This window comes from Perognathus longimembris, chromosome 11 (assembly GCF_023159225.1).
Source record: "Perognathus longimembris pacificus isolate PPM17 chromosome 11, ASM2315922v1, whole genome shotgun sequence".
Classification (NCBI taxonomy): domain Eukaryota; kingdom Metazoa; phylum Chordata; class Mammalia; order Rodentia; family Heteromyidae; genus Perognathus; species Perognathus longimembris.
In genome coordinates, this window is record NC_063171.1 from 65,569,165 (window position 1) to 65,588,936 (window position 19,772).

At 46.3% G+C, this 19,772-nt stretch overlaps 1 protein-coding gene and 1 long non-coding RNA gene across 3 annotated transcripts; both read left to right on the forward strand.

The window, feature by feature from the left end:
- The first annotated feature begins 6,986 nt into the window (after positions 1 to 6,986).
- Positions 6,987 to 12,057, forward strand: Glrx2 (glutaredoxin 2). Of its 2 annotated transcripts, none has more exons than XM_048356759.1 (4): positions 6,987 to 7,148; positions 9,463 to 9,529; positions 10,611 to 10,787; positions 11,796 to 12,057. In XM_048356759.1, the coding sequence occupies exons 1-4, from the start codon at positions 7,036 to 7,038 to the stop codon at positions 11,952 to 11,954; spliced, it is 516 nt and encodes a 171-aa protein (XP_048212716.1). In that variant the 5' UTR covers positions 6,987 to 7,035; the 3' UTR covers positions 11,955 to 12,057. The 2 variants fall into 2 exon arrangements, with proteins under 2 accessions (XP_048212716.1, XP_048212717.1); XM_048356760.1 differs by having other exon boundaries at positions 7,033 to 7,132.
- Positions 12,058 to 12,291: 234 nt separating this feature from the next.
- On the forward strand, positions 12,292 to 17,796 carry LOC125359644. Its single transcript, XR_007212593.1, has 3 exons — positions 12,292 to 12,303; positions 15,499 to 15,503; positions 17,664 to 17,796. It is a non-coding gene; the product is annotated as an uncharacterized LOC125359644 (long non-coding RNA).
- Positions 17,797 to 19,772: the final 1,976 nt, after the last annotated feature.

The following is a 19,772-nucleotide window of genomic DNA, read 5'->3' on the forward strand; positions in this document are numbered from 1 at the left end:
GGTACAAGCAAAACTTCTCATCTAGGGAAGTAGCCCAGGAGTCAGCTACAGTTTCCACATAGGGGGGGGGGGAACTCAGAGGTGAGAAAAAAAAATTCAGGGAAATAGTCAGAGACAAAAGTTCTCTGTAGCAAAGCTCTCCTGGGGCCAAACAGTATGACATCTACACTTCAATAAATAGCCTCTCTCATCCCTAGGCTTTTGAAGCTGGGTGCAAAGCCCCCGTCACCCAGCAAGGCACCAACAAGGAGATGTTACACTTTTTTTTGTTTTGCTTTTTTGTTAGTCGTGGGGCTTGAACTCTGGGCCTGGACGTTGTCCCTGAGCTCTTCAGCTCTAGTAGCGCTCTACCACCTGAGCCACAGGGCCACTTCCGATTTTCTAGTGGTGACTGGGAGATAAAGAGTTTCATGGACTTTCCTTCTTGGGCTAGCTTTGAACTGCGATCCTCAGATCTCAGCCTCCTGAGTAGCTAGGATTATGGGCATGAAGCATGGCACCCAGCTGAGATGTTGCTTTGACCCAGTCTCCTTATTTTAGTAAGCACAGGTACACAAGCATATGGTATATGCAGGGGAGGATTCCTGGTGTAACTACTTAACACAACTAGCTCACAGTCTTATAAAATGGATAGCAGGAAACAGGTACTTGAGGTATATGGGGGGGCATAGGAATGAAGAGAGGAACAGGAAAGAATGCAGTAAAAACATTCAATATTTAGCCTATGAAGCCAGGAAAATTGAAGGCATGGGTGGGGTTGAAAGGGTTGAAGGAGAATGATGAAAGAGGTGATACTAATCAAGAAGCATTGTATTTATAAGCAGACATGTTGAATTGTAATCCCTTTGTGCTATTACTAAGAGACAATAAAAATAAAATTAGAAAAGAAAGAAGGAAAGAAAGAGAAAGGGTAATCATGGACTGATTTTGCTCCCAGGTTAATTACAGGAGTTATTTTTATATCTTAAAAGACTCCTGAGTGGTCTTGTCTAATCTTGATACGTTGTGTTCATATGTGTTTCCTTTGATTATTGATGCTCTGTGAAGTGCTCAGCAGAACATCATGCTCCAAATGTTGGCACCAGTCAAGATCAGTGATGACAAAGCCTACCTTCCTCTTCATTGAGGAGGTCTGGGTTTGGTCTGACCTATCACAGATGCCCTATGAGATTTACCCTCTACATTAATCAGCTTGACTAGTCTTTATTCTGTGTTTGAACTTCATGTGGTGGAGAGTTGGTGACACAGAAACTAAAAGTCAAATATCAATTCTCAACTGTGTGCGTGCCTGTGTGCCTGTGTGTGTGTGCGCGCGCGTGCGTACGCGTGTCTATAGGTCAGTACTGGGGCTTGAACTGGGGCCTTGGCACTCCTGCTTGGCTTTTTTCCTCAAAGCTGGTGGGTGCTTTACCACTTGAGCCACAGCTCTACTTCTGGCACTTTGGTGTTGATTAGCAATAAGAGTCTCACAGACTCTTCTGTCCAAGCTGCTTCAAACCCAGATCCCCAGATCTCAACCTCCTGAGTAGCTAGGATTACAAGTGTGAGCCACTGTGGATTGAACTCAGGGCCTCTACCATTTGAGCCACGCACAGCCGGATGGGAATCTGTGATCTCAAAATGTGGATCCCAGTTCCCCACTCCTCTAGGGAGCAGGTGCCCAAGGACTCAGAAGCAGGCCACACCTGGCTGAACCAGACCCGGCCAGTGAGTGGGTTTACACAACGGACTCCTGGAGCCAGGCCTGCATAAATCATTCTTGGCCGAAACCACAAACTTGCCAAGCACGTCCTGAAACCTTTTGTACCCTCCAGACACTTTTAATCTTACCCCATTCCCTACCTAGACCTCTTCACCCCCTAGGGCTCCCCAGTACACCTCCTGGCCTTGGACTCCCTGGACTCCCTCCCCCCACTCCCACCCCAAATCACCTGGCGTCCATCTTCAAGGTTCACTAAAGTTGATCTGGTCTGTTGAGGTCGGTATTTTTGTCTTCCTTTGTCCTTCCTCCCCAACCCCCGCCCCCCCCCCCCCCCCACAGCAGCACTTCTGTAGTTAGTACGTTTCAGGACATTTTCCAGATTGGGACTTGCATTAACTTTGTTGCCTTAGACTGTCCTCTTACCTGAGCCTCCCAAGCAGCGGGGAATACAGGTCTTCACCACCAGGTGTAGCACTGAACAAGTTTATCTATGTGAACCATTCAAATGCAGTGTCTGATAGACCAATACGCATGAGCTCGTTTTCTCTTTTGATAATTTGATTCTGCCCTCTATTTAGAAAGCCTTTTTTTTTGTCAGTCACAGGACTTGAACTCAGGGGTTGGGTGTTGTTCTTGAACTTTTCTGCTCAAGGTTAGCACTACCACTTTGAGCCACAGGTCCACTTCCAGCTTTTCCGGTGGTTAACCGAAGATGAGAGGCTCACACTTTCCTGCCTAGTCTGGCTTTGAACCACAATCCTCAGATCTCAGCCCTAGTAGCTAGGATTACAGGTGTGAGCCACTAGCACCTGGCTAGGAAACATTTCTTTTCCCAATTCTGCCTACTTCTCCTGATTCTTCAGAAATGATAAAAGATACAAATTAGGAGGAAAATAATCATTGTTAAAGTATGGTTGGAAATTGTACTTGTGAGTCACTATCAAAACCCTAAAAACTGGGGCTGGCAACGTGGCCTAGTGGTAGAGTGCTTGCCTAGCATGCACGAAGCCCTGGGTTTGATTCCTCAGTACCACATAAGCAGAAAGAAAAATAAACCTAAAAACAGAAAAGTGATGCACTTATCATATAACCATTTGACTCCTGCCTGTCATCCTAGCTACTCAAAAAGCTGAGATCTGAATATCACAGTTCCAAGCCAGCCTGGTCAAATCTGCGAGACTGTTAGCTCCAAATAACCAGAAGAAACCCAGAGGCGGAGCTGTGGCTCAGGTGGTAAAGACTTGAGTAAAAAAAGCCCGGCACAAGCATGAAGCCCTGCGTTCAGAGTCCCAGTAAAGGCCACACACAGACATACACAGACGCACAGACACACAAAAGATACATAGGTAAAGAAGTGGCACTTGTCAGAAAACCAACCATTGATAGCATACTGGATGCAATGTCTTCAGAAGGGAAGCATAGACTTATCACAGCCTTTAGTGTTGTTCCCTTAATCCACGATGCATTTCCCATCTTTAGGCTAAGCACACTAGGGAACGCTGGTTCAGGAATGTCTTTTGCCTGGTTCTCCTGTGAAGACACAAAATAGCCATTCTCTGAATCCCTTTTAGCTTACTCTCAGGACTCAACACATTTTAATACACCTTAGTTTTGACACAAAAATGGATCTGAGTGCTGGGGATATGGCCTAGTGGCAAGAGTGCTTGGCTGGAATACATGAAGCCCTGGGTTCAATTCCCCAGCACCACATATACAGAAAATGGCCAGAAGTGGCGCCGTGGCTCAAGTGGCAGAGTGCTAGCCTTGAGCAAAGAGAAGCCAGGGACAGTGCTCAGGCCCTGAGTCCAAGGCCCACCAGACCCCCCCCCCCAAAATGGATCTGAATAAATCCTTAATCATTTCTTACTGCCAGATATTTTTATCTACCTAAGAGAAACATTTACTAATCTATTTCTGAGGTAGGTATGAACCTGAACATGCTTAAATGCGACAACTTCAAATAAAATCAAAGACACTCATAAGTCATGGACTTTTATCTCCAGGTTTTTTTTTGAAACAAAAACACCAGACAGGTCCTTTGGTACAATAAAAAATAATGCAGCCAAGTGCTGGTAGCTCATACCTGCAATCCTAGCTACTCAGGAGGCTGAGATCAGAGGATTGAGATTCAAAGCCATCCTAGGCAGAAAAGTCTGCAAGACTCTCTTATCTCCAATTAACCATCAAAAAGCCAGACGTGGAGCTGTGGCTTAAGTGGTAGAGCACCAGCCTTGAGTGAACAAAGCCAAGTAAGAACAAGAGGCCTGAGATCAAGTCCCAGTAGCAGCGTGTGCGCACACACACACACACCACAGCAGTATATATTTGGTCCTTGCCTTGGTTCAGTTCCAGGCACAGAGTTTCTAAAACCCTTGGAGTTTCTGAATAATAGTAGAATCTTGGATCATTCACCATGAGCTTTCTTCCTCTGTCCTGCAGTTTATGCTGGGGTGACCCCATGAGGGACAGGAGGGAGCTTTGCTTCCCTTGAAGCAGCTCGTTTGGACCCTTCAACTCCCACCATGATGGTGGCAGGGAGCTGGAGATTGATTCAGTCATCGATAGCTGAAGATATAACCAATTGTGTCTTTGTAAGGAAACTGGGCTAATTAACGTTGTCCCATGAGAGGTGCGTAGGACTTACAGGCTGAGGAGCCTCTAGGTGGTGTGCCTGGGATCCCCTTCCCCCTTCCTCTCGTGCAGGAAACCCTCCTGCCCTGCTGTCCCCAAGCTGTGCCTTTTACAATGAAACCTGAATGAACCCGGCACCGGTGACCTGTAATCCTAGCTACTCAAGAGGCTGACATCAGAGGATTGTGGTTCAAAGACAGCCTGGGCCCTGGGCTGCAAAGTCCCTGGGACTCTTATCTCCAATTAACCCCCAAAAACTTGGAAGTGAAGGTCTGGGTCAAGTGGTGGAGCGCTAGCCTTGAGGAGATAGTTCCCATGCCCCTGGATAGAACCATAAAGGAAAAAAAATTCATGAGTCATTCCAAAAGATTCCCGAAAGTGAAAGGTCACGGGAATGCCCAAATTCTGGTGGCCTGGGACTCTTGCATGGCGTTGGTACCTGATGTGGGGTTAGTCTTATTGGACAAGTCCTTGACCCTGTGGGGTCAGTGTCAACCCTGGGGATTTAAAAGTGGGGATTTAGTGTCATTGTTGAACTGTAGGACGCTCAGCTGATATCAGAGAGCTGGATTATTGGCTGCTCTTTCAAAAAAGCACATAGTCCTCATTTTCCTATGAAATAACATTGTGTTGTAATGTTTGTGCTTGTAGAATGAGAAACTCCGTAGGACAAAAACCTTACAGTGAAACTCAGCAATAATTTTAAACCAGCACAATTTCAGTGATAGTGGCAATATATTTGGAAGGGGGGAAAAAAAGGAAAAGTTGACTAGAGACCATTGAAGTTACTTAGTAAAGCAATGTGAGGCAAAGCCAGCACACATACAGACAAGAGAGTGTGGGCTGGGGATATGGCCTAGTGGCAAGAGAGCTTGCCTTGTACATGAGGCCCTGGGGTGGATTCCCCAGCACCACATATATAGAAAACGGCCGGAAGTGGCGCTGTGGCTCAAGTGGCAGAGTGCTAGCCTTGAGCAAAAAGAAGCCAGGCACAGTGCTCAGGCCCTGAGTTCAAGGCCCAGGACTGGCCAAAAAAAAAAAAAAAGAGAGAGTGGGCAGGGGGAGAGGCAGCTGAGCCTTCCTCCAGCAGAGAGATTTGTAACGTGTACAGGGCACTGGGGTTAAGCATTCCTTGAGCCAAGTGCTTCTTTGTCCTGTGTACAAGTCTATCCCCAGGCACTCCTGTTGCAATAGTACTCTGACATCATCAGTTCAGCCCAGACCCATTACTTCCGAGATGCTATTTTGGGGGTGCTTGGAATGAAGACTTGGGCTTCTGGTGACTTTTAATGGCTACCTTTTGGATGGAAGGAGCAGGGAGGGGCCCTGGCAGTTTGCTGGAGAGGCGCATGGTGATCCTTGGGGGCACAATAAGGGCCAGAAGAACGAACAGGGGTCATTGGGTCAGGAGGGAGGCCGTCTTTTCTGTCTCTTCTTTATTGTTCAGTGAAGGAGTTTGAAGCCAGGCCCCGGATGCTACCACAGAAAGTGTAAGTTGGAGGATGTCCATCTGAGATTGGCCCTACAAAAGCTGCGATCCTAAAAGAATCTGAAAAGTGAAACGGGCTGGGGGGCACTACTTAAGTGGTATAGTACTTGCCCAGCAACTGCCGGGTCCTGAGTTCAAATCCAGCACTACCCAAAATGACTAAAAAAACAAAAATCTCTCCCTCAAATTATAGAGAACATACCTTTAGTTAAAAAAATTATATTTATGAAACGTGATTTTTTTTACCCCTTTAGGCACTATTTTTTTGGGGGGGGTAACTACCTTTTTAGGAAATTATGACATATAGCCCACTAGAAAGGAGGGAGGAACGTCTGAAACCGGACTTCCCGGTTGCTACTTTGGCTCTGTGGATCTCACTGAGTTCCAGGGTCGTCGGCGTCCAGTCCCGGTGGTTGGTTGTGCACCAGCACGGTCCTGGCTTCCGGCTGGCGTCTCCCAGCCTCTCTAGCCTGGGCGGGCCTCGAACCGCGATCCCCAGGCCTCCGGGGCTGGCGGGGGCGCGAGCCGCGGCGCCCGGCCTGCCCTCCCCGTCCACGCCGAGGGCGGATGCCGGGCCGGCGGGCGGGTAACAATTTCCAGGTGACCTTCGGGGTCTTATGTCACACAGGAGCCGGTCCGGCCGCCACGCGGGCTCGGCAGGCCCCGCACGCCCCGCACGCCCCGCGCTCCGCGACGCCGCGGCCGGACGTCCCCGCCTGCTCGCCCGTGGCCGGGATGCCCGCCCGGCTCCCGCGCCGCCGCCGCCGCCCCGAGCACCGGAGGCCTTGAGGGAGCCGGCTGGCCGAGCGCGCGGTCGCCAGGTGAGCCGGGCCCGCGGCGGCCCCGACGCTGCCCCGCGTCGCGGGGACGCCGGGCTCCCGAGTCGCAGGAGGAGGCGCGCTCACGAGGCCAGCGGCGGCGGCGGCGGGCGCCTCGGAACTGGGGCGCTTGAGAACTCGGCGCGTGCACGCCAGGGGCGGGGCCGCGCGCAGTGGGCGGGGCCGGAGGGGGCGGGGCCCGCGGCGACGCGTACAGCGCTGGGGGGCGTGGCCGCCAACGAGGAGTGTGCCTCCCACGGGGGCGTGGCCAGCGGCGCGGCGTGCAGCCGGGAGGGGCGGGGCTTGGCGCGGAGGGCGGGCCATCCCGCGGTGGGGGCGTGGCCTCCGGCGGCGCGGGCCCGGAACGCGGGGCTCGCGGCCGCCTAGACCGGGACATGTACCGGTGCCGCTTAGCTACTCTGGTTGGGACCGGGCTCGTCTGGAGCGGGAGCAGCTCAGCGGGGCGGCTCGGCCGGGCGTCGGTGGCCGCCCGTGCGTGGGCCTCGGGGTGCGCGTCTCCGGGGCAGGATGGGTCCTGCGGGGCCTCGAGGCCCCGGTAGGGTGGAGCGGGGCGGAGGGGCCGGGCGCCGAGCCCTCGGGCCCGGGCGCGGGAAGCCGGTGTCGCGGCGCCGGCCGGCCGGCCGGGGTTTCCGGGGCGCGGCGCGGGCTGGCGCGGGGCGTGCTTCAGGACCGGGCTTTGCCGTTTGCATCCCGTGCTCGGTACGGGACGGCCGCCGCCGCGCTTCCTTCCGTTCACCCCGCGGGTAGCGGAGGGCGCGCTGCCGGGTGCCCGTCGTTGGCGGGGCCTGGAGACCCAGTGCCGGCGTCGGGGGACCGGGCCCGGTTACATGGCCGCGTGGGGACGCGGATGCTCGTTCCTCGGGGCGTCGCCTCGGCCGGGACCTGGCGCTGCCCGGGGCCCCGCGGCCTGCAGCCCTAGGCGCCGCCTCCGCGATCGGGCGCCCCTCCCGCTTCGCCAGCCTCTCCAGTCCCCAGCCGGAGGCCCCGGTCACCCCTGTCCGGGACGGTCGGGTCCTCCGGCGGGGCCCGGCACTCCCGGCCCGGGGCGCTGGGCCCAGTAGCGCTCGGCTGCTCGCGGACTGGAAGGAAGGTGCTCGCGATTAGTGGGGTGTATTTCCCCCCTAGGTTTCTATTATTTACCAAGGAAAAGGTAATCTTCTACGAAACAGGCTTTTGAAAATAATCGGCTCATGCATTTCAATTTAAAAAAAGAAGTGAAATGCTAGAATTATAAATGGACTGTGTCAAAAGTTACTTTGAGCTGGCAGCGGGAAAAGTGATCTGAGGATCACTCACTCCGCAAAGCCAGCCTCCTGAGCAAAGTCCCTGAGACTTAACTCCAGCCAACCACCGGTGGAGCTGTGGCTCAATGGTAGAGCACCAGCACTGGGCAAAGAGGTTCGGGGTCAGCCCCAGGCTCTTAAGTTCAAGCTCCAGAACCGGCACTAAATAAGTTAGTGTGGGAGCAGGCATCCATTGGTATTTGCAAAATTGTATTTACTTAGTGCTGGTACTGAGGCTTGCAATTCAGAAGTGGATGCTGTTCTTTTGCTGGTTACTTTTTGATAGAACTTTCCTACCTGGGTAGGTTTAAACCCTGAGCCTCAGATCTTAACCTCCTGAGTAGCTAGCATTACAGGCAGGAGCCACTGGCACTAGGCTTTACCTTTTCTTTTGTGGTTTAGGCTTCACACATTCATCTAACTCTTTTTCCGAAAGCTGGCACCTCCACCCAACTGGAACATCATCTCCCTAACTCCCTATGTCTTGCTGAGATGAGTACACAGGTCTTTTAATGTTTTTCTTGCTAGCCTATTGGGAATAATAGGTGATAAATGTTCGGTAATTATAATCTTTAGGCACAGTAGCTCTGACTTGTGCTGGAAGTATGTATTATAGTTTTCTTGTTTATTGTTTTGGCGGTGGTACTGAGATCTGAACCCAGGGCTTCAGGCTTGCTAGGTAGGTACTCAACTACAGAGAGATGCTTACTTTTGTATTTAATAGCATTTGAATTTTAAGTGCAGTCACAAGCTTCAATATGGAGGATTTTTTTCTACCTAAGTTTGAGTTTTGCCACAAAAAAGTTAACTTTCTAAAGGTATTTGGACCTTCATTTTTGTTTAAGAATTCTTCCAATCCTTAGATATTGAAATGGTTCTTTTTGAAGCACCTATTCCTTTAGTAAGAGAGATAATTTCCCTCTGTATGACTGACATCCCCCACTTCCCCTAAAAAAATTAAAAATGCTAGTCCTGGAGCCTGAACTCAGGGCCTGGGTGCTGTTCCTGAACTCTTTTGCTTTAGGCTAGTACTGTACCTCTTGAGCCACAGATCCATCACTTTTTTTGGTGTCTAAGTGGAGATAATAGTCTCACAGAGTTTTCTTCCAGGGCTGGCTTTGAACTGTGATCCTTAGTCTCAGCCTCCTGAGTAGCTAGGATTACAGGCATGAGCCACCAGCGCCCAGCACATTTATAATAGATTAATAGATAGAGATAGATAGATAGATAGATAGATAGATAGATAGATAGATAGATAGCCAGGTCATCAATGAGAAAAATGTTTGAAATTCTTATGAGTAAGAGGGTCTCAAACTTTGAATACAATGACTGATTTTGTTAAATGACTAAGAATATACAGCATCTGATTAGATAAGCACACAAGCCCTTTTGGTTTAAAGAATCACGTATTTTGTTAATTGGTATCTTGTATGGATAAGTGATTTTCCAATTTCATATGCTTGGGTATATTAGTATTTGAGGTTTCCTTTGACTTTTGGATTTTTGGTTTTTTTTTAGAATGGGGAACACCACCACATCATCGTCTTTAGGGAAGTCAGCAAGTACTCCTGTGAAACAGATCCAAGTGAGTGACAGGGGAGATGTATGCAAATCATATCTATGGGGAAAGTTGCTTTATATACTTAATTGCTTGATCTGTGTACACCATTGGTTGAGTCTAGCAAATGCATTCCTAAACTAAGCCATGTGCCAAATTCTGTCTTATTTTGGTAGTCAAACTTTATGACATTTATTAATAGAATTTGTACTCCAAGTTGGATCTGTGAGGGTGCTTTCCATTTTACCTGCTGTAAGTCCACTGTTGGTGCCTGCCAGTCAAGCTGCCCTAACTGTGGATACTATTTGATTTTTGGCCTGGTTTAACAGCTTTCTACCCTAACACAAAAGCTAGTATGTAGTAGTTACTCCATGTTTCTCTCAGGGATGCTGTCGATTGCTATGTTCCTTGATGGTTTTGTTTTTCTTTTGGAATTTGAACTCAGTACCTCCAGCTTGCTAGGCCAACACTATACCACTCTAGCTTTTTGCTGGGTGTAGTGAACTTTTCTGCCTAAGCTGCACTTGAACTGTGACCCTCCAGATCTTAGTCTCCTGAGTAGCTAGGACTAGAGTCTCAAGCCACTGGTGCCCAGCTTTACTTTCCTGTTTTAAGCTTTCCTATTGACCGTGCTGCTTGTGATCCACCCCTTAAGAACAATCTAGAGGGATGCTTTGGTGCCTGGCCTGGGCATTCAAAATCTGCCTGATGCCAAACCTAAAATCTCTCGGAGAGATGCTTAGAACAAAGCAAACCTCACAGGTTCTTCAGACATATAGAAAAATACCTTTCCCACTGTTTATGATTTGGGGGGGAGGGGATGGTAATGGGACTTTAAATCAGAACCTGGGTGCTGTCCCTTAGCCTTTCCACTCAAGGTTGGTGTTCTGTCACGTGGGACACTACTCAAATTCTGGCTTTTGGATGGTTCATTAGAGGTAAGAGTGTCAAGGTTTTGTCTGCCCAGGCTAGCTTCAAACTGCAATCCTCAGATATCCTCCTCCTCAGTAGCTAGGATTACATATGTGAGCCTCTCCAAACCATGATTTCGTTTCCAAAATTTAATGTCCAGAATTAAATCGAGTTTTCACTTTTGTTTTTATTTCAGCAAACCATTTCTGACAATTGTGTGGTGATTTTCTCAAAAACATCCTGTTCATACTGTAAAATGGCAAAAAAGATTTTCCACGACATGAATGTTAATTATAAAGCTGTGGAATTGGACATGCTTGAATACGGGAACCAGTTTCAAGATGCCCTTTGCAAAATGACCGGGGAGGGTACAGTGAGTATCTTCTTAGCATGCCGGTGGCTGGGCGGGCGGGCCCCCAGCGGGCAGCCCTTCGGGGTAGGGAAAGCTAGTCGCGCTCTGTGAGGCAAATCTAGAGCCTGGTTCTAAGAATGGGGAAGAGCAGAGTGAGTTCATTGTCGTTTGTATTGTTTGTGCGTGTGGGTTGGGACTACCATTGTGATCTCGTGAGTGCTGCTTGTCTGGACCCCTTTGCAAAAGAAGAGACCATTCTTCTGTTATGGTGCTAATATAGTGCTTAGTGCTCTTCGCCTCCTTCTGGATTCTTGAGTTTATAGCTTTTTCTGTAACATGCATAATCAGTCTTGCTGCTGTTCCTTGTTTATATGTCCATAGTAGTCTACAAGGAATGTATTCTTAACTTCTAGTAAACATACAGAAAAGCAGTTATTAAGTCCAGTGCTGGTGGCTCACACCCATAATCCTATCTACTCAGAAGGCTGAGGATCTGAGGATCATGGTTTGAAGCCAGCCTGGGCAGAAAAGTTCATCAGATTCTTATCTGCAACTAACCAGCAAAAAGCCAGAAGTGGAGGAGCTCTGGCTCATGTGATACAGTGCTAGCCTTGAACAGAAACATCCAAGCTGCAGTGCAAAGTCCTGAGTTCAAGCCCGAGTACCAGTACATATTATTAACATTATTAATAATGACTATTTCAGCTTTTATGTACCGTAGTAATTAGGATCTTGGGCAAGCTGTACTCACTCATCTTTCTCCAAAATTGGGCTAAACTTGGGCTGGGAATGTGGCTTAGTGGTAGAGTGCTTGCCTAGCGTGCATGAAGCCCTGGGTTTGATTCCTCAGCACCACATACACAGAAAAAGCTGGAAGTGGCGCCGTGGCCCGTAGTAGAGCGCTAGCCTTGAGTGAAAGAATCTCAGGGACAGTGCCCAGGGCCCTGAGTTCAAGCCCCAGCTTGAACTCAGGCTCAGCTTATTACCCAGCACGTCAGCCTCTGTCATTGTCTGTCGGTTATTCCACAGGTCCCACGCATTTTCGTCAACGGGACGTTTATCGGCGGCGCAGCCGACACTCATCGGCTACACAGGGAGGGGAAGCTTCTGCCCATGGTGCGCCAGTGTTACTTAAAGCAGAGTAAGATGGAGGGGGTCAGTGAAACCGCGACCCCTCGCATGCTCTGAAACCCAGGATCATACCGTAGCTCCTCTTACACGCCTCAAGATGTTCCTGAATCACCTTAATGAACAGTGAAGATAATCAAAGATAAATTGTTGTGGAAAAGTCGCCTTCCCGTCATTTCTTTGTGGGGCAGTAGTTCAGTTTGAACTCGGGACCTTCAGCTTGCGATACATTCTCTACTACTTGAGTCATACCTTTCTCTTTCTCTGCCTTTTCAGGTAGGGTCTCATGCCAGTTCCCGACTTGAACTCAGGGAGGGCCTGGGCTCTGTCCCTGAGCCTCTCTGAGCTCAAAGCTAGAGCTCTACCTCCTGAGCTCACACCACCAGTTCCGGCCTTTTCTGTGTATGTGGTACTGAGGAATTGAACACAGGGTTTCATGTGTGCTAGGCAAGCACTCTACCATCAGGCCAAACTCCCAGCCCGGGTCTCAAATTTTTGCCTAGGCCTGGCCTTTGGCTGCATTCCTACTTATGGCCTCCTGTTTAGCTGGGATTACAGGTACAAAATGTCATGTCCGATTTGTTGAGATGAGTTCCTGCTATTTTTTTTTTTTTGCCCAGACTGGCCTTGAACCTCTCCCTTCCACATAGCTAGGATTATAGGTGTGAGTTACCCAGCTTTGCCGATTCTTGAGCAAAAGAGATGCTATTTACTTTTATTATGCCATGCCTGGGGCTTGAGCTCAGGGCTGGGGCACTGTCCCTGAGCTTTGGTGCTCAAGGCTAGTGTTCTGCCACTTTGAGTCAACTCCACTTCTGGCTATTTCAGTGATTCGAGTTTAATCTCATGGACTTTCCTGCCTGGGCTGGTTCTGAACCGGGATCCTCAAATCTCAGCCTCCTGTATAGCTAGGATTACAGGTGCGACCCATTGGTGCCTGGCTAAGAGATGGTATTTATGAGAATGGGGTTGTGTCCAAAAGGAAAGAATGTTTAGGAATTGGTGTATGCATTTTATAACTAAGAGCTAGATTCTATTCTCATATTAGGAGTTAACACCTTTCCATTTTAAAAAAAAGGAATAATGTATGTTTTGTCTCAAATTTCAGGCTGTCACTAATAGTGGTGAACTAGGGAGGGTTATCCTACTGTGACATGCACTGACACTTTGTACTCTGCAGAGCAATAGAGAGATATTTAACTTGTAGGCTGGAGTGAAGTTTATCTTAGGGAAACCAGATTACTCACCTGATGGATGACTCGCTAGATGTGGGGAATGGGAACGGAAACGGACCTATGGGCAGAATCACCACTGTACGAGGACGAACTTTGCAAAGTGTCCAGCAATGCACTTATGCTTCCAGAACATATTGAACAGAAATTTAAGAGGAGCAGGTATTTTAAGTTCAGACTCAGTGTTCCTTCTATGGTCTAACAGGGTCTCCCAGAGTTCCTCTATTGGAAGCCTAGTCTGACTGCTGCCGCTGGGTTGGCAGGGAATTAGACCATGAGGGAAGATGGATGAGTGCGGTTACCCAGGGAGCAGTGCACTCACTCACTGGTGGACAGGGTTCTCCTGAGGATCATGCAGCCTGTCTCTCCAGTGCATGGCCTTCTGGGATGGGATGCCCTGGGCAGGTGTAGCCCCTTGATCTTGTCAAGCTCCTCCAGCTAAGAAGAAAACGTGTTATGTAGTCTCAGCTATTTCTATTACAAAGTGAAGAAGATAGTCCTATCGTCATTCCAATGTCCATATTCTGTTGAGTGAAACTACTATCCAGATTGGTTTCATTTGAGATAAAATTTACAAGATTTATCCTATAGGAAGTCTTGTTTTACAGTAATTGAAAACAATTTCAATGCTTTATTAATCAAGTCCTACTTCCAGATTCCTATGAAGATTTCAGTGCCAGCTGTCTTTTCCTAGTTGATTCCGTCTCCTGGGGCGTCGGGGGGCAGCTTACCAGATGCCAGGGAGCCTCTTCCTCTGAGGGCTAAGATGAGGGACAGATTTCCATACAATAAGCTCCCGCTTCTTGCTCACAGTAAGCATCTTTAGCCAGTCACCAGTAGCCAGCTCATGTCTGTAATTCTAGTTACTCAGGAGGCTGAGATTGGGAAGATCATGGTTTAAGGCCAACCCAGGCAAGTGAGACTTCATGAGAAAAAGCTGGATTTGGTGGGGCACACCAGCAATCCCAACTAAGTAAGGGCACCGTCTAGGCCAATGTGGGCATAAAGCAGTACTGCAAATAGAACCTACTATTTTCCTCAGGGTGATTTTCTTAAGATTTAGTAGTTAAAACTTCGTTTTCATGAAGAAAGTCTAAAAGTTAATTGGGTTTTGATGGGTACATTCTGGTGCAACTTGCTCTCACTTGCCAAAAACCGGCACTGAAACAAAACGTCTTATTTTCCCAGTGCCTTCCTCCTGACAGTGCTGTTTATGATCCATCCCAAAAAACAATCTAGAGGGATGTTTTGGTGCTTGACCCTGTGCATTCAAAATCTACCTGATGCCAGACCTTAAACCTCCCATCTGGCTCTCCACGTTCTCATTTTTGCTCAAAGCTGGTGCTCAACACTTGAGCCACACTTGCACCTTTTTGCTGATTAACCCAAGGAAAGTCTTGAGGATTTTTCTGTCCAGGCTGACTTCTAGCCTTGGTCCTCAGATTGCAGCAACCTGAGAGTTTAGGATGACAGGTGAGTCATGGGCACCTACCTGGCTTTGGGTAAATTTTCAAAGAATCCTATTATGAATGCTCAGGGCTCACGCCTGGCATCCTAGCTACATGGAGGGCCAGAGCCCAAGAGACCTCTTCTCAGTGGAAAGAAAGTAGCTGAGGGTGATGTGGCGAAGCAAGGCATGATGCTGAGTGCGTGCACACACACGCACACGCGCACACACACACACACACACTCACACACTACATCTCGACTAAACCCAATGGTCTTGATTCTATAGTCGAACTCTACTGGAAAAGAAAACCCAACTAAAGCTGGGTGCCAGTGGCTACTTAGGAGGCTGACATATGCAGACCACGGGTCAAAGCCAGCCGGGGCAGGATAGTCGGTGAGACTCCAATCAACTACCAAAAAAAATCTGGTAGTGGAGCTGTGGCTCAAGTGGTATAACCCTAGCTCTGACCTTGAGAAAAAATGCTTTGGGACAGTGCCCAGGCCCTGAGTTCAAGTGCTAGGGGGTGGGGGTGGGGAGAACAAACCACAAGTTACACTTAAATGCCTATGTGCACGTTTCAGGCATTAAAACCTAACTTTACTTGACTGTAAGAGATTACTTAAGGGCATTAGATATAAGGGACATTATCAACTTTTAAAACTCCCAATTTCTTAAATGAAATAGACAGTGATTGGATGTGCAGAGGATTTATTTGGTACACCTATCAATTTCTACAATAAACGGGCCACAAACAGTCGTCATGCTCACCTACAGTCTCTGTGTGCAGTGACTTAGACTGGACAAGCCTAAGTGAGAAAATTCAAAGTCTCAGGCGCTCTAGACTTGGGGCCCCTTCAGGTGCCAGCATGATGGCACCAGCGGTGTGGGAAGCCACTCCTGACCTCACGCGACAGCCTGCAAGTAAATGTGCACACACTAAAACCACAGCCGCCTTCCCTGTGTGTAAGGTGTGCACGGCACCTCCCCAAGTGCTCTCCTATGTATGTGCAAATAGCTCCAAAACCTGAAACATCCCCCAACACCCCCAGAGCCAAGCCTTTCAGAAAAAGGACACTAGGCTGGTGTTCAATAAAGTACTTTGCACTGTTAGAAAGGAGAAAAAGATTGCACAGTATTGGTGATACTTTTTTTTTTATAATGATGTCAATTTAAAAATTAGAGTGTTCATCCATTCCTGACGAGAACATGGCAGAATCAGAGTGCTGTCTTATTTACAGAGGAACTTGGAAGACTTGACAGAGCATCAGTTAGGTAGGTGATCAGCAGTCCTGGCAAAGCCCCCGCTGCCCAGTCAGGCTCCTTTCCTTGCAAATGAAATAAACTTGGTTTCTATAACCGTGTACCCTGCTCCAGGTTGACCGCTGAAAGCGAGGTTTTCTTCCAGTTTTATAAAACGTTGCTGTCTTTGAAAGGCAAGGTAAAGATGTGAGTGCAATTTTAAAATTCACAGGTCTGTATGCTTCCCAGTGCAGTCATCTCAGTGTTCTGGCTCTCTGTCACAATTTGCTTGTAGGATTCAGAGAAAATAACTAGCCTTTTGTCTTGAAGAATTCACTTAAAAAGCGACCGTTTTTGGAACCACCATCACAGTTAAATATGCAAGTTGGTCATGATAAAAAGTTCAGCTTCTTGGATAATTGGTTTTATGCAAAACAATAAAAAAAATACTACCATAGAACATTACTGATGTTAGTCACAACCCAACAGTGCACCCAGATTATTCTACCCATGTTTAAAGTACTAAAGTACAATCAGGTTTTTAAACAGTCAAAAGTCTCAGTTTTTATGAAAAATTAATAGCTCAAGAAGACCCTTTGAGTTCTACACTTCATAACTACTAGAACACTATTAAGGCATTCCCTAATGACAACCCCAAAGTAAGGAACTAGTATGCCTGTGTAGGAGAGCTAGTCAAATATTAAGGCAGTCAAAGGGTCTTTTTTTTTTTTTTTTAAACTTTAAGGCCATTAAGATACTTAAATTGATCTATGCAGACATTATTCAGGATAATTTAAATATTCATCAAGTGGCCAATTCTGGAAATGAAAGCTATTACATAAAGCAAACAGACCTTTCAGAAAGGTTGCACTAGCCCCTCCTCCCCCAACTTTAAAAGGGATGATTTCCTATCTTGTTCCTTTGAAAAGTTGGTAATTAGAAACTGGCAATACAAGGAAGACAATGTAACTCCAACACATTACAAAGGAAGTCTAGTCCACACCACACCAAATACAGCTGGCACTTAGATGTGAGTGCAAAAAAAAATTTTTTTTCTTTCATTTCTACTCCTTAGAGGCTTATTTTAAATTTGGCTTCAGTATTAGAACTTTACACTGCAAACAGAGCCTAAGCCATATAACTCAAGTATCACTAAGTTGTATTGATAGAATATTCTACCAATTATTTATGATGATATGTCTAACATCAAGTGTTTAGCTTCACTCACCACTCCAAGCAATCTGTTATTTCCCTGCATAAATACAGATTCTGCTAACATGTAATTTTAAACTTCTTTTCCCTTTTGGTGCCAATATTGGGGCTTGAACCCTAGAGCTTTGGTGCTCTACCTGAATTTCTTTTGCTTAAAGTTAGTGCTCTACCACTTAAGCCACAGCTCCGCTTCCAGCTTTTTGGTAGTTTATTAGCTACTTTCTTGCCTGGGGAGCTGACTTTGAACTGTGATCCTCAAATCTCAGCCTCCTGAGTAGCTAAGATTGTAAGGTGTGGACCATCAGCTAAGTTTAAACATTTTAAAATAAAAGATGGAATTTCACTCATGTTCATAAATCTAATACATACATGCCTAAATTAGAAACAAAGGGAATAAATAGTCACCTTAATGTCAGTGATAAGACTTTGCCATCTACTTTCTCTTATTTTCTAATAGATGCTGCTATATTCACGGTTTAGGAAAATGTGTCATTACAGTTTTACTCAAATGCTAAGCTCAGGCCACATCACTAGTATTCTGGGTAGAAAATATTATCAAAGAAAATAAGAAATTACAAAGATATTGAATGTCAGTACATGTTATTTATAAGGCTTTTCACACTGGGTGCTTCGAAGGAAAGACTTAATAAACCAGAAATCCTGACAGAAGTGCTTACAGTGATGGAAACAGAAGAACGGGGCACACTGCTTCAGAGCATGCTTGATCACTCTTCCAGGAAGGCTCACTTAGAAAAGCACCTTTCTAGAGCCCAATGCCGGTAAGCACATCTACAACTGCTAACAAAGGTTGGACCTCTGAGTTACTGAGAGCCATGAAATGTCTGGACCATGCAGTTTACCTTGATTTGGGAAGAGAATATACCAGTCCAGTTACTATTTCAAGAAACATATCCATCTTTAATCCAGAAAAAAAAAAAGGATCTTAATTCTGCCTAAGACAAAAAAGTAATCTAAGCAGATGCCAAACTCTTACACCTGTAATCCTAGCTACTCGGGAGGCTGACACCTGAGGATCACAGTTGAAAGCCAGCCAAAGCAGGAAAACCTATGAGACTCCCATCTTCGATTAATTACTAAGCCAGAGAACAAGGAGCGGGGGCTCAAGTGGTAAAGTGGTAGGTAGCCTTGAGTAAAAAAGCTCAGTGACAGGGCCCAGGGCCCAAGTCCAAACATAAAATCTATAGACACCCATTCCAAACCTAAATCTGGACAGCTTTCCTGGCAATCATTTTATTACCCAGGTATACTAGACTACAAAAAGGACAAAAATGGGAGAAGGAATTCACACAAAAAAACCCCAATAATTGTTCATGAAATAAAAGGTTAGTGCAAATACCAGTGAAACACTAGATTCATTCAGGGAACACAATCTAACTCCACAGTATCACCTATTGCTGTTTCCTGATTTTTCCTTGTTTATGTTTGTAGTGAGGCTCTATGACATTTCTGAGGTCATCTCAAACTTGTATGACTCAAGACGTATGTTTTCATTTTTGCATACTTTTACTAGGTAGCACTTAACAAGTTTACGCTGTTAACTTTAGGTCAAATGAAAATAAACACAGCAGATAAAAATGGTTTAGCTTTTATTTACTTAGATATAGCTTTATTGTGCTTTCATAAGGGTATTTCTCATGTAATGGTTATATTCTGAAATTTACCCAGAAATTCTGCTTTATCTTTCATATATATATATTTTTTCAAAACCTAGACAATGAAAAAAAATCCCAGACATTTATATGTTTCTTAGTTTAAAACATTAATCGTTTTTTGTTGTTGTTAGTAGTTAGGGTGAATTTTTCTAGGTCTACAATACCCAAGAGGATCTTTGATTTGCAGTTTTTATCTATAGAGAAGTGTGACATCTTAGTCACTATCTTAACTGTGAAAACATTTTCCTTTCTGAATAGGCCTGTGTTTCTAAAACATGTTTTACAAACTTCAATCATGGACTCTTCCAAGCCTTGATATATTCTTTTCTGAAGATAGCAGGCTTCGGCTTCCTGGCTGTCTGCAATCACACAGCACCCAGCAGGTAACACTGCAGTTACCCCAGCAGGTAACACTGAATTCCATGCCCTTGCACACTGCCTTCAGTATCCTCAGAGAAGAGCTGCTACACAAAATAATGTGAGTTTTGGTTTTTTTTCCCCAATCCTGGGTCTTGAACTCTGGGCCTGAGCACTGTCCCTGAGCTTCTTTTTGCTCAAGCCTAGCACTCTACCCTCCTAAGCCACAGCGCCACTTCCTGCTTTTGCTGTTCATGTGGTGCTGAGGAATCGAACCCAGGGCTTCATGCATGCAAGGCAAGCACTCTACCATTAGGCCACATTCCCAGCCCCATAATCTAAGTTTTAATAAATGGAATATCTAAGGGCGTTCAGCTAATAAAAAGGATAAGATTGTAGGATTAAGTTTTTGTTTACTAATTAAACTTGGAAATATTTACAATGTTAGGTAATAATGTTTTTCTCAGACTTGTGTTTTTTAAAAGGAATGGTTCCCCAAATAATAATGTGATAGTAACTCTAAAAATAGTTCAGAAAAATGAAACTTTTTTTTATTACTTTATAATAAGGTAAAGACTTCGTTTTATTTTTTTCTGTAGGACTATGTTATATAGAAACATGAGCTTATTAAAACAGTTGTGTTTAAGGATTACTACAAATTATAAAATTATACACATTCACAATCTGGTCCCCTACTCCTATAGCAGTCATATTT